The sequence below is a fragment of the Triplophysa rosa genome, linkage group LG25, assembly GCF_024868665.1.
Source record: "Triplophysa rosa linkage group LG25, Trosa_1v2, whole genome shotgun sequence".
In the NCBI taxonomy this organism is placed as follows: domain Eukaryota; kingdom Metazoa; phylum Chordata; class Actinopteri; order Cypriniformes; family Nemacheilidae; genus Triplophysa; species Triplophysa rosa.
This window is the reverse complement of record NC_079914.1, coordinates 5,040,297-5,053,623: the sequence shown is the minus strand read 5'-3', so window position 1 is coordinate 5,053,623 and position 13,327 is coordinate 5,040,297. Positions and strand designations below refer to the sequence as shown.

General features: G+C 36.8%; 1 protein-coding gene across 1 annotated transcript in view; it reads left to right on the top strand.

Annotated features, from left to right (window-relative positions):
• Nucleotides 1-12,919, top strand: part of LOC130549232 (dedicator of cytokinesis protein 3-like) — a 64,227-nt gene extending 51,308 nt beyond the window's left edge. The window contains exons 4-5 of the mRNA XM_057326451.1: nucleotides 8,844-8,899; nucleotides 12,808-12,919. Coding sequence (XP_057182434.1) covers nucleotides 8,844-8,899; nucleotides 12,808-12,919 — 168 coding nt within the window. The remainder of the gene's footprint in view (nucleotides 1-8,843; nucleotides 8,900-12,807) is intronic.
• Nucleotides 12,920-13,327: the final 408 nt, after the last annotated feature.

Below are 13,327 nucleotides of genomic sequence, written 5' to 3'. Positions count from 1 at the left end.
GAATTTTTAATTGTCTTTTTAACATTTACTAATACATTCTTAAAATTCAATGTTGTATTTGTTAACATTCAATAATGCACAATGAACTAACTTGAATAAACCATGTTACATGGTAACATTAACAAGATAAATGCAATAAAAGTTGCTCAGTGTTAGTTCATTTTAGCTAATGGATTAACTAATGTTAATAAATGAGACTGTATTGCAAAGTATGACCAATAGCTAAATTAATGTCGCTAAACAATTATTCTATAGGAACTTAAATTGCAATCAAGCTATACGTTTTATTAGTATGTTTATTCGTAAAATCAAACCAATGACCTTAAGCTAGCCTTATGCCCTACCAGATGAGCTACAGACAGTGTCTGTTTCGACTCATCCTTCAGTTTGTACAATACCAAAATGTGTAAATATGTTATGCCACAGTGCCGTGGAGTCTGACTTGCATTTAACCCTGAATATTTATTTAAGACCCTTTTACTTGTTTAAGACGTGTCAATTATCATTTGTGATCTCATCTGACTTTCATTTGTCATTTACGAGACTTCAGTTGTCTAATGAAAGCTCTTACAGGGTCCCTTTGAAAGCTTTGCTTTACTGCCTTGTGAATATTTGCGTGGTGAGGCAGCACTGAGCCGTGAGTGCTTGTTTGGTTTTGGCTGAGCTCTGCCTTCCCTATTTTAAATGTCTCTTCCCCAATCAATTATTTTCATCAGAAATCTTCCACCCACCCCTGTCCGCCTACGCACCAGCACCTCAGAGCCCGTGGACCAACATCGGGAATGCGTTTCCAAACGAGTACTGCCGTTGGAAATGAGAGGAGAGAGAGAGAGCGCAAGGATTTGACTTGAAAAGGTCAAATTGCTCAATCCCTTGCATTTGTATACCATTATTTATGCATTAGTTCATCAGCTAATACAGAGAGGTAAAGACCAATTAGAGAATTCACTTATAATGTATTGTGAGTGCTGACAGCATTTATTTGCATGTTCAGTTCTGTTCTTTAAGTGACTATAGAAAGTCACTAAAGGATTTATGCAAATGCACATTAAAATCTCTGCCGAAATTAGTTTGCTTGGCGCAATTTCCTTATCTTGTCGGTTGGTGCTGAGTGCAGGATTGTGGACAATGCAAACGGTCTCAGTCTCAGCCCCCTATGGGTTTGTGATGGAACCTTCATAAAATGAAGTAAAACAAAACAATAGAAATACCAAAAATGAAACAAAGCAAAATAAAATGATAACAAATTTAGGAAAATAAACAATTAATAATTTGATTGAAAAATTTATGATAACATACATATGTTGTCCATTTCATGACTTTTCGAAAGCTGAAACTTTTTTGTTAAAAAATTTGAGATTAATTAAACCTTTCCACCGATACATAAAATGAAGTAAAACAAAACAATAGAAATTCCAAAAATTAAACAACGCAAAATGAAATGATAAAAAATTCAGGAAAATAAACAATTAATAATTTGATTGAAAATTTTATGATAACATACATATGTTGTCCATTTCATGACTTTTCGAAAGCTGAAACTTTTTTGTTAAAAAATTTGAGATTAATTAAACCTTTCCACCGATACATAAAATTAAGTAAAACAAAACAATAGAAATACCAAAAATTAAACAACGCAAAATAAAATGATAAAAAATTCAGGAAAATAAACTGTCATGGCTCTGCTTCCTTAGTCATGTTTTTCTTGGTCCTGTAGCAGAGCCATGGCAAAGCTTTTGGTTATGTGTGGAGAGAAACATATTATTGTCCTTTTGACAATAATATACGTTCTCTCCAGTGTCTTGTCATTCACCCCATTCCTCTCGTTTCCTCTTTATCTTCCCCTGAGTGTTTAATTACCCACACCTGCCCCATGTCGTTATCCCTTGTTTGTCTTGCCTATATATACCCTCATGTTTCTTTGTCCTGTGCTCGTGGATTGTTCTTATGTACCGTGTTCATGTCTGTCGTCTTGATTCCGTGCCTTGTCCAGTGTTCCTGTTTCCAGCCTTGTCCTTGTTCCGTGAGTCTTGTGGTCTACCCTGTTGTGTTTTTGATTTAAGACGTTTGGTCGTGTCCTTAGTTTAGTTTAGTGTTCTTGTTTTCATTTTGCCCCCCCGTGGGAAGTCTTTTATTTCAAGTTTGTTTCTTAGTTTGGTTCCTGTTTTATACCCCCTCGTGGGTTTTGTTTTGTGTGTTTTTGTAATAAATATTTTCTGTTAACCCCTTCACTGCCTGCCTGCGCTTGGGTTCTTCTCTCCACGCTCCAGTCGTGACATAAACAATTAATAATTTGATTGAAAATTTTATGAGACCATATGTTGTCCATTTCATGAATTTTCGAAAGCTTAAACTTTTTTGTTAAAAAATTTGAGATTATTTAATTCTTTCCACCGATACCGTCAACCGGTATCTGCCGATATCGATACCAATTCTGATGATTACATTTTTCTTAACTTTCTGAATGTTATTAATTCATTTATTGACTATTATTATTGAACATTAAACTGGTGACGTTTCTTAATATTTTTTATATACAGAGCACAAATTCATTACTTTTTCCAGTCCTCTTTTGATTTGCCTCTTTTGATTGACAGTATATATCCACCCTGATCATTGGCCGTTTTTAAACTATCAACCGTAAAAAAATGCTTTTAGATATTGATTATTGGCTGATATATCGGTTCATCTCTATTAAAAATAAATAAAAACGGTAACTGAGCAGGCATGTAAACAGTCTGTTTTCAAAACTGTCTCCTTACCTTAACCCGATTCACAACAGTAGGATTATAATGATTATTTATTAACTGAGCTGTCGTACGATTTCGTGGGAGTGTCATGAAAGGTCAGTTTGACGTAATTTGACTTCAACTCACATAAAGACTAGTACGCAAACTAACCTGCAATTTTACATTTCAAACAGAGATGACGATATAGAGGCAAAATTGTGGATTACCCAAAGTTATTTCTGCACGGTTTTGGCAAAAATCATTAAACGATCATCCCACCCCAACCTCATGCCATCAGTTGACCCAGAACCAATGTTATTTTAGCACCCAATACATGACACACTACACATTTAAAATATCAGAGGAAATCTCAAACTGCTGTTTTAGTCAATTTGTTTAGTTTATGGAGTGGTTTAAGACACAAAAAGTTGTGGACCAGAAACATCTTCGCATTTTGCAGACCTGATGTAGACTGCAGATTCTGTTATGTCACACCTACTTTTCACCATGCAATCATTTGATAATAGATCAATTCAGGTTCCTCGGTATTGCGGAGTGCACCTCACTTTGACTTTAATATTTGATTGGCACGACTCCTAACTTTAATTCAGTCTGAATGTCACCCGACAGCACATCGTCTGGTGAAACTAAAAGGCACAACATATTTTACCGCCTCCAAGACAAGAAAAACAAACAGCCTGGCAAGATTAGCACGGATAGCACACAATACGGCAAACAATATGGGCTGGTTTGATTGACACGCAAGGATTCAGAACGCCCATGGTGTTGGTTTTCCACTGAAAGTACTGACAAAAAAGACAAGGGCACATTGGAGATATAATGAAAGCTTTTCCAGTGCATTTTGTCCTTTTTTGCTAAATTACACAGTTTTCAGTCATGCATTGCAATTATGACAGTTTTTCTCTATTGTGAACGGCCTGCGACAAAAGATGCAGTGGGAAGTGTTTGTAAATGATTTCCATCAGTTTAAGTCGGTCTTTGTCTGTTTTGTGGTGATTGAAGTGTTCAGAAACACGTTCAAATAATAAAGTTTTATGAACAGTTTTGTGGTGTCAAATTTGGTGAAATATATCATCCTGTGATTGTAGTAAAATAAATACAAATTCTGTCAATATTTTATTACCCTCAAAGCTTGTATATGACTCTTTATTGTGTGGAACACAAAAGAAGATATTTTGAGAAATGTGGTTTTGTGTTCAGTCAATGGGGGGGTCAATGTTGTTTGGTTATCAACATTCTTCAAAATATCTTCTTTTCTGTTCTGCAGAAGAAAGAAAGTCATGAATGTTCATTTTTGGGTGAACTGTCCCTTTAAATTGATAAAAATCAACAACAGGACTGGTATAGTAAGTTTTCTTCTTTTAAACTAAAATCTGGGGCATCTTTCCCAAAGAACGAGAGCGTCTATTCCAGAATCCAGGCCACAGTCAGACAGGTCTCAAGAGAGGAATTCCTGCCGATTAGAACAGGTCATCACTCCTTATGACAGAGAGGAAACGTAACCTGCCGTCGCGCAGGAAGTGAGGTCAAAGGGGGTGACACAGGGGAGCACTAGACAGTCCCTCACACAGACCTTGCCTTTATATCAAGATGAATTGAGACAGGAAAAGATCGCGTTTTTTACCCAGATTAATTGCCCCTGCTTTGTCACTGTCTCTTTAAATATATCTCTAGAGGTCAGTCTGCAAGACTTCACTTCATGCCTGTTGTTATGGGATTTTCACTTTCTGTGGTGATTTCCTGTGTTTGCTTATTTATGAAGACACCAATCATTAAGTCATTAACAAATGTTATGTAATATAAAGAAAAAAACACGATTGTCTATTTTTGAAAGCAGCTAATATTGTTTGTGGGCTCTGAGGGTTTACAGTGTTTTTAGTGTTTTTAGTTTGAGCAACAGGTTAACCGATCAAGTTGGTGATGTACATTTAGATTTGAATATTTACAAAACCTATATAAGAGTTAAAAGTGATTTGAATTGACATTAAATGCTGTTCACAAACACAATTTATGCCTGATTAGATGTTTTAATGAGTGAAGCGGTGTGTTTATAACAATAACTAAATGTAGGGACTTTATTCATGGGGAATTAATTGACTTATTAAAAGTGTGTGTGGGGGGGGGGTAGTTACATAACTTAATGGAAACAGGTGGGAGAGATTTAAAAATTAAGCGAGTTGTTCTTTAAGTCTTAAAGGTGTCTGTAGATTTAACGCTACTGTATAATAGAAGAAATAACACTTCAATATAAATTAAACACTTCACCTTGCTTGCTTGTGTTTTTAACATGAATGTAAGCATTTCTAACATTTTATTAACATTATTTATTTAAATGAATGTAAACGTTTTTTTTTTTAAATTTCAAATAAACGTGAACATTTTTAGTAACAATTTTTAAACGAATATGACCGATTCATTAACATTTTGAACAATAAAGGAGCAATGTGGAGATTTCGAAGGACATTCACACTGTCCCTGGTCGTTAAATTCCCCATGAAATCAAGTTTTTCGACTTTACAATGTTCACATTTAGAGGTATAATTCAAGACTTACATTCTCTCCCTTCCTCCAATATTTACTTCATTTCAGATTCTCATTAAATTTCTGTGAGGTAAACTAAATAGTATTGGCTATTTTAAAAGTGGGATGAGCCATTAAATAAGGCCCGTCCTAACTTTCTGTTTCAGTGTAAATTACGACAACACATCAAAGAAAACTGTATGTTTCAAGGCGTTTCTGATTCCTTTTTAGTCCATTCTACATCTTTACAGATTTACAGTATAAATCACTCCTACGCTCCGACATTACACATTTATAATGTTTCATGAGACAGGAACTTTAAACACAGTTTATCTTCTCCGGTGATAATAATCATACACCTGCAAAACAAATGTTGTGTCTTTATACATTGTCATTCAAGCATCCAAATGCAATGCGGTCACGATTCCAATGAGATATTAAGGAAGAAAATCCTGCATCTGCGGTTTTATGCAACGCAGCAAAGTGCATGTTCCTGATGATTATTTTTACTCACTCAGTCGGCCTTGGTTACATTCAGCAGAAGAGAAGAGGCAAAAAAGTTATAACATTTTCATTTAACATTGCAAGGCTTATGTCTTTGAATGAGCCGACTGATGAATCATGCACCACAACGACAGAGACGTTTATTAAGAAAGTATCTAGGTTCAATTAGAATTTTTTTAAGCAAACAAATAGTTGCTGTGTTTCACAGACTCGAGGGAAGAGTAACTACCGGAAATGATTTTAATAAGTGAACGCTGTTACAGTAAGTGTATCTTAATTTCGCTTGTAGTTTAGGTGAATTATCCCTTTAAGTAAACTTGGTTGCCTTAGTGGAAATGCGTCAGTGGATGTAATGGCAGACTTTAGAAAGAGCATTTTATCTGCATTTACATGCATTAAGACTACTGTGCTAAAGTGTTTTCGCATTTACATTCATAATAAATGTTGTTGGTCAAAGCTGTGTGAGCGGGGTAGGATATTATTAACCAGTAATATCAAAGCCCACTTTTTAAGTCCAGGTATTGTTTCCCTTTGAATATTCTGTTTGATATAAAATAAAATATTGCACACAATAACACCAGGAACATGCATTACAACATTTGAACAATGTTTATATACATTTTTCTAACTTTAAAGGTCAAACATGTAATTTTTTGGAGGATCTATTGACAGAAATGCAATAAAATATAATATACATAATGTCTTCAGAGGTGTATAAAGACAATTTTTAAGACCTTAGAATGAGCTATTTCTATTTACATATACCGCGGGTTCCCCTTGCATGGAATTCACCATGTCGTTCAAAGAAGTGAAAACATGATGACATCTTAGTTCTGTGTCAGCCACCATAGTGCTTCGAACGGTTTGGGGAATGATCTGTTGGTTGCAATTAGCAACCACTAGATGGCGCTAAATTTTATACACTGGGCCTTTAAGACCGCTTTCATAATTTCTGCAACCTGATTCCACGGTCGCGCAACACTTTCAGAATGCAAGCAAACATATGATATCGTGTATGATAAAGTGTCCTTATAGATCTGTTCATACGAAGTGGGGAAATGCCAATTCGCCTTCAGCTTGAATTATTGATCAAACCCCTCATGAGTAAGTGCAGTGTCTTTTTCCAAGCTCTGGTTCTTTTGATCTTTCCCACAATACCCTTTTTTCTGTTTTCATTTACAAAATGAAACATTACATTTCTTGTGGTATTTGGGTGAATCTCATGAGTCTTGTTGTGAACTTATTTCAGGTCATCATTTTTTGTCGAATTCAGGAATTCGTAACTATATTTTGAGGAGTCTAATTCGTAAGAATAAAAAAAATAATATTTGTGCGTTGCTATCGTGCCAGTGATGTCAGGTTTAGGGGTGGGTCTAGGGGAGGAGCTTCAGTGCATTTTTGTGCGATTCACATCGTAAAAATTCATACGAATTCGCCACCTCTTTCTTTATTTTTTATTTTTTTAAGCTCAACAGCACATGTACTCATTAGATTCACATTAATTGTACAGAACCTCGACTATATCATCTTCATACTGTAGACTACTTTGACCTAAAGGCTATTTGTGCAAATACCAATTTACCTGCCGTTCGTCCTTTTATGCTTCCGATCTCCTCCGTGAGAGATACGAGGCCGGTGGTGCCCAGCTGACACTCATTATCAATCGCTTCCTCCTCCCACGGCTCTCGTCACGCCTCCCTCGTCACAGGCGGTCTTTATGTAAAGAGCCGATTAGCAGGCGACCACCCATCTCATGAATAATAACATATGCTGACCTGTCATGCATGCATATGGAATCCCCCCCAGCAGATGGAAGTTTGTTCGAGAGCATTTGGTGTCCTCGATTACTAATGAATCTGACCTTTTGAAAGTCAACAAGCAAAGACGATTAGACAACAACTGCATGTGGCCAGAACTCCACCATCTGGATTCTTCAGCTGAGATGTTTACTTTGAACGTCACGTTCTGTTGTCCGAATGGCTTTGTGTTGTAATGCAGAATAATATAGTCGGGTGACAAATGTAAAAAATGGTCAAGAATTAATCAGTCAGGTCAGAATTATTGTATTGAACATAGTGCTCACTCAGCTGGTTTATAAAGCGATGGGCTTGTCCCACAAAACCATGTTTCCCATAAACCCATGTGCCAGCCCAAGAATGTTAAAATAGAAAGATAAAGCCTCAATTACACATCTAACATGCATCATTCGCTCTTTATTTTGTTGGTGCAGCTTCACATACTCGTTTATTCTGTAAGCGAAGTATACAGATAGACATTTAAAGTTGTTTTACAACAAATTCCATCAAATCTCGTTTGGCTGAAATCACTCAAATATGCATCATAAAATAATGATGATTTACAAACTTTTAGGCAGGAACTTTCCAGAGGATTTCAATACGGTGTTAAGTTGTATTGAGGTGGGAATCGGCAGCGATTCCGTGATAGGATGCTATATTGTTATATACTGTATGTCAATATATTGTGTACCACAGTATATGTTGTACATTTATATGCACAATTTATTTGTTCCTACTGAAGATCCTGTGAGTTTCTATGGCTTTGATCATGGTGACAACCAGTATTTATATTCTCGTCTACATTGGATGCAGTCATATTCTTATACTTAAATACTTATACGGTTCACGATGGGAACTGCTGTTAAATGCTGCTAAACCTGAAGGTTGCCACTAGTGGTTAAGTCGCAACTGTTATTTAGTCAGCTCGCATTACTTCAACTAACTGCACCCTTGACACTGATCCCTTCAACAACCAGTCTGAAATGAAAAAGTTCTCAACTCCAAAGGAGCATGAGCGTTGACACGTCAAGTTGAGTTCACTTGAGTTCCTGGTCCTCCGCACGAGATAAACCTCCCTCAGGCTAAACCAAGCAAAAACCAGTAAAGATTATGACACGATCTACATCAAGAAGGGCCACCAGAATAGTCTTCTGATTGGTCAAGATCACAGAGACGCCCGTGACTGAGTGGACACTATCTTCCTCTCGTCATTGAAGCACTAGCTTGTAGTTGAAGTACCAGAGATCTAATGTTCTTCCCTTTTGCTCCACAGGGAATCTTCCCGGCCAGCTACGTCCACTTGAAGAAGGCCGTCGTCGCCAACAGGGGGTAAGAAACATTATACTGGATAAGAATCTTTATACTTGCAAAGCTCTTCACTCAGTGGGGCACGAAAAATGTACAGAAGAGAAATGGATATTGTTAAAAGAGAAGACATTTTGTGTTTCTTCCTTTTACTTTTAGTGTCCAAGTGTTTTTTTTAGTTCCTTTTGTCTTTTGGAAGCGTGTACTCTTGTTTGTAGCGTGTTCAAATATTTGCTTAGATATTGAGCTCAGTGTGTTATAAGACCAGCATAAATTATATTATTTGTAATTAATTTATCAAAACGACATTATCCGATTACGATACTAACATTTTTTTAATAGTTTTCTGTCAAGTAGGTTAAGTAGGTTATTTACATATTCTGTTTTACAGTAATATCTGTTTGCTTGACTGTCTGTGTTTGTGTGTGTCTGTCTATCCATAGAATGACATTTAGATCTTAGTTTTTAAGACTTCATTCAGCTATTTTGCTTACGAGAATATGTCGTGTTTTTCTAGTATTTATACAACATATCTAGTGTTTATACCACATAGTGTTTATACCATGTACAGTGAGGGAAATAAGTATTTGATCCCCTGCTGATTTTGTAAGTTTGCCTACTTACAAACAAATGAAGGGTCTATAATTTTTATGGTGGGTTTATTTTAACTGATAGACACAGAATATTAAAAAAAATCAGGGGGAAAAAATGTTATAGAAAGGTTATAAATTGATTTGCATTTCAGTCAGTGAAATAAGTATTTGATCCCCTACCAACTAGCAAGAATTCTGGCTCCACAGATTGGTTATGTGCCTATATGGACCACAGATTAGTCCTGTCACTTTAAGAAAGTACTCCTAAATCAGCTTGTTATGTATATAAAAGATGCCTGCCAACAGAATCTGTATCTTCCAGTTCAACCTCTCCAACACCATGGTCCAGACCAAATAGGTTTTAAAGGATGTCAGCGACAAGATTGGAGACCTGCACAAACCTTGAATAGGCTACAGACAGAAGCTTGGTGAGAAGGAGACAACTGTTGGTGTGATTATTTGGAAATAGAAGATATACAAAATAACTATCAAATGCCCTTGTTCTGGAGCTCCCTGCAATATTTCCCCAATGGGGTAAAGATGATCATGAGAAATGTTAAAGATCAGCCCAGAACTACACGGAAGAAGCCTGTTAATGATTTCAAGACAGTTGGGAACACAGTTAGCAAGCAAAACATTGGTAACACATTGGTAACACGCTATGCCACAGTAGACTGAAATCCTGAAGCACCCGCAAGGTCCTCCTGCCCAAGAAGGCCCGCCTGGCTCGTCTTAAGTTTGACAATGAACATAAAAATGATTCAGAAAAGGCTTTGGCGAAAGTGCTGGCACTGCTGGAGACCAAAATGGACTCCTGTGTTTGGAGGGAGAGAAATGCTGACTATGAGCCCAAGAACATCATGTCTACAGAGAAGCACAGTGTTGGAAACATTCTGCTTTAGGGCTTTTTCTCTGCTACAGGTATACAGGATGACTTCACCGCATTGAGGGGCTGAGGGACGGGCCCATGTACCGTAAAATCTTGGACGAGAACCTCCTCCCCTTAACTAGGTCACTGAAGATGGGTCATGGATGAGCCTTTAACATGACAAAGACGCAAAACATATTGCCAAGACAACCAAATAGTGGCTTAAGGAGAAGCACATTAAATGTCCTAGCCAGTCTCTAGACCCTAGTCCTATAGAACCTCTGTGAAGGAGGCTAAAACTCCAATTTGCTGAGCGACAGCCAAGAAACCTTAAAAATTGACAGAGGAGTGGACTAAATGTATCCGGACACATGTGCAAACCTGGTGACCAACTATCAGAAATGTCTGACCTCTGTGCTTGCCAACAAGGGTTTCTCCACAAGTACAAAGTTATGTTTTGCTTGGGGATCAAATACTTATTTCACTGACTGAAATGCAAATCAATTTATAACCTTTATATAACATTTTTTTCCCCTGATTTTTTTAAATATTCTGTGTCTATCAGTTAAAATAAACCCACCATAAAAATTATACACCCTTCATTTGTTTGTAAGTAGGCAAACTTACAAAATCAGCAGGGGATCAAATACTTATTTCCCTCACTGTATATATATCGTTAGTGTTTATGCCACAGATTAATGTGGTCAAGTTGTTTCTTTTTTCAAACATGTAACACAAATGTGTTTTTTAATGACAGAGTGAATAACAAAAAATATTAAAAGGTTAATGCTAATGACACTTGAGTCTAGATGATCTTATAATTGCATATTACATCATAAAATGTTTTTATGATTATTTTTTTAGCAACTCTTGCCGTAATATATTGGTGCAATATTGAACATCAACTCTTTAGACGTGTGTGTCTGATATTAACGGTGTTTACTGCAAAAAAACGCTATTTCTTACTAAGTATTGTTGTCTTGTTTTCTGTATAAAAGCCTAAAAATTCAAGGTAGATTTAGTTGAGAAGTAAAATTACATAGGATATTAAGTCTTGTTTTCTGAAAAAAATGTGTATGCTTAAAACAAGATGAAATATTTGCCAATGGGGTAAGAAAAATCAACTTAATTCATGCTTTAACTTAATTCAATAAACTTAAGTTAACAAGTTTTAACCTAACTTGAATTAAGCTTAATGATTTTTGTCCTCACCCCAATTGCAGATATTTTTTAAGCATAAAGTCACTTAATTTTTATTTTTTTTCCTGGACTTAATGGCCATATGTGATGCAAGATTTAAAAATTAAGTTTCTAAAAATCATAGCCATCAGCCGACTTTGGATAACCATAACTTAGGTATATCTTTTAAGATTTTAGTGTTTGTTGCCGATAAATGTTGCCTTTTTTGTGTTTAGTGTTCTTGAACATTTCAGTCTATTTTTCATAATTCAAAGATCGATGAAAAGACTCATGAGCTTACAGATTTATGCACTTGCATAAATAAGATTCACCAGATTTAGTGACAAGCTACTTAATATGTGTAAAGCATGAACCACCCGCCGTTCAACAGTACTAAGCGTGTGTTGGAAAACAGCGAGTAACTCTGGGTTGTCAGTCCCACAGGGACTTCTCTTCTAAGATCACGAGAAACTGCTCGTGAGGGGCTGTCAGCCAACAGCTTCTACTGTTTGTTTAAGCTTTTGATGTCTTCCAGTGTTTTACGCAGGTGTTCGCATGGCATTGCATGTAGATCTTCACAGTTTTCCCGCAGCTCACGTGCACACGCATGCATGAGCTCGTCTTTATAGTGTGCAGGCAGCGCAGTAAAGCACATCCCTGGAGTCCTCTGTTTTTTTCATTACATATTCCATTTCATTTTGAAATACATCGCAATACGTTCAAACGTCGCAGTTAAATTTTAGTATGTGGACTTTGCCTCGTCGTCTGACACGTGTCCCGGGATCAAATTGTAGCGTTTCATCAGAATCTTCTTAAGCGGAAGGAAAATGACTCTGTGAAAGGAGGAATCTTTGGACACATGTGATGATAAAGCAGAACACAGAGATCAATCTATTTCCACAGTGTGTCAGAGAAGGGCAGAGGAAGGACACCGGTGGGCTGGAGGTACAACAGAATGGTGAAGATAAATGGACTGTGAGAGCTAAAGAGACAGCAGGAAGATGAAGCAGCGATGAAAGCAGAATTGAATTTAGAATTGGTTTACAGATAATACCTCTGTGTCCATTGTTATTTTAACGGCTCATTTAAATGGTTTGACAAATGCGATTTTCTTTTCTGGTTGATGTGTTTCCTGTTGAAACAGGAAGTTAGGGTGGGACATATCAATCAATATTTGATAATGGATACAAAGTACTTATTACTGGTATTACTGTCTAATATAGTCTGCATAGATACAATACCTTTAACCGCAATCGACCACACTAACCTATGGTCTGTATGTTTTTCTGCAGCCAATACGAGACGGTGGTCCCACTGGAAGACCCCATTGTGACAGAGGTCACCTCTACACTACAGGAGTGGTCTGTTTTGTGGAAGCAGTTGTATGTGGTAAGTCCTATCTGATCGACTCCTCCTCCTTCATCTCGGATTAGTCGCAGGCACAGTTGCTGTTAGCTGGCTACAAAAACTCATGTCACTCTGGAGACTGAATTATCGGGCTTTAGGGCTCAGGTACTGTGGATGTAGGAGACGGTCGATATACAGTGATGTTTGGTTTTCAACCTGGTTTCATAGGAAATACGTAACTCTGTACACTTTTTGCAGTGCCACAAAATACGTACCATCAGGTACATATTGCTACAGTTTTGAGAGACAAAAGTCTTCTGGGGGCGCTAAAGAGACGAACTGTATGTGACAATAGTAACGTTAACAACACCATATTTTATTATATTGGGTGTAATCAGTGTTGGTTGTAACTAGTTACTAAGTAATTAGTTACTGTAATTTAATTACTTTTCCCTTGAAAAAGTA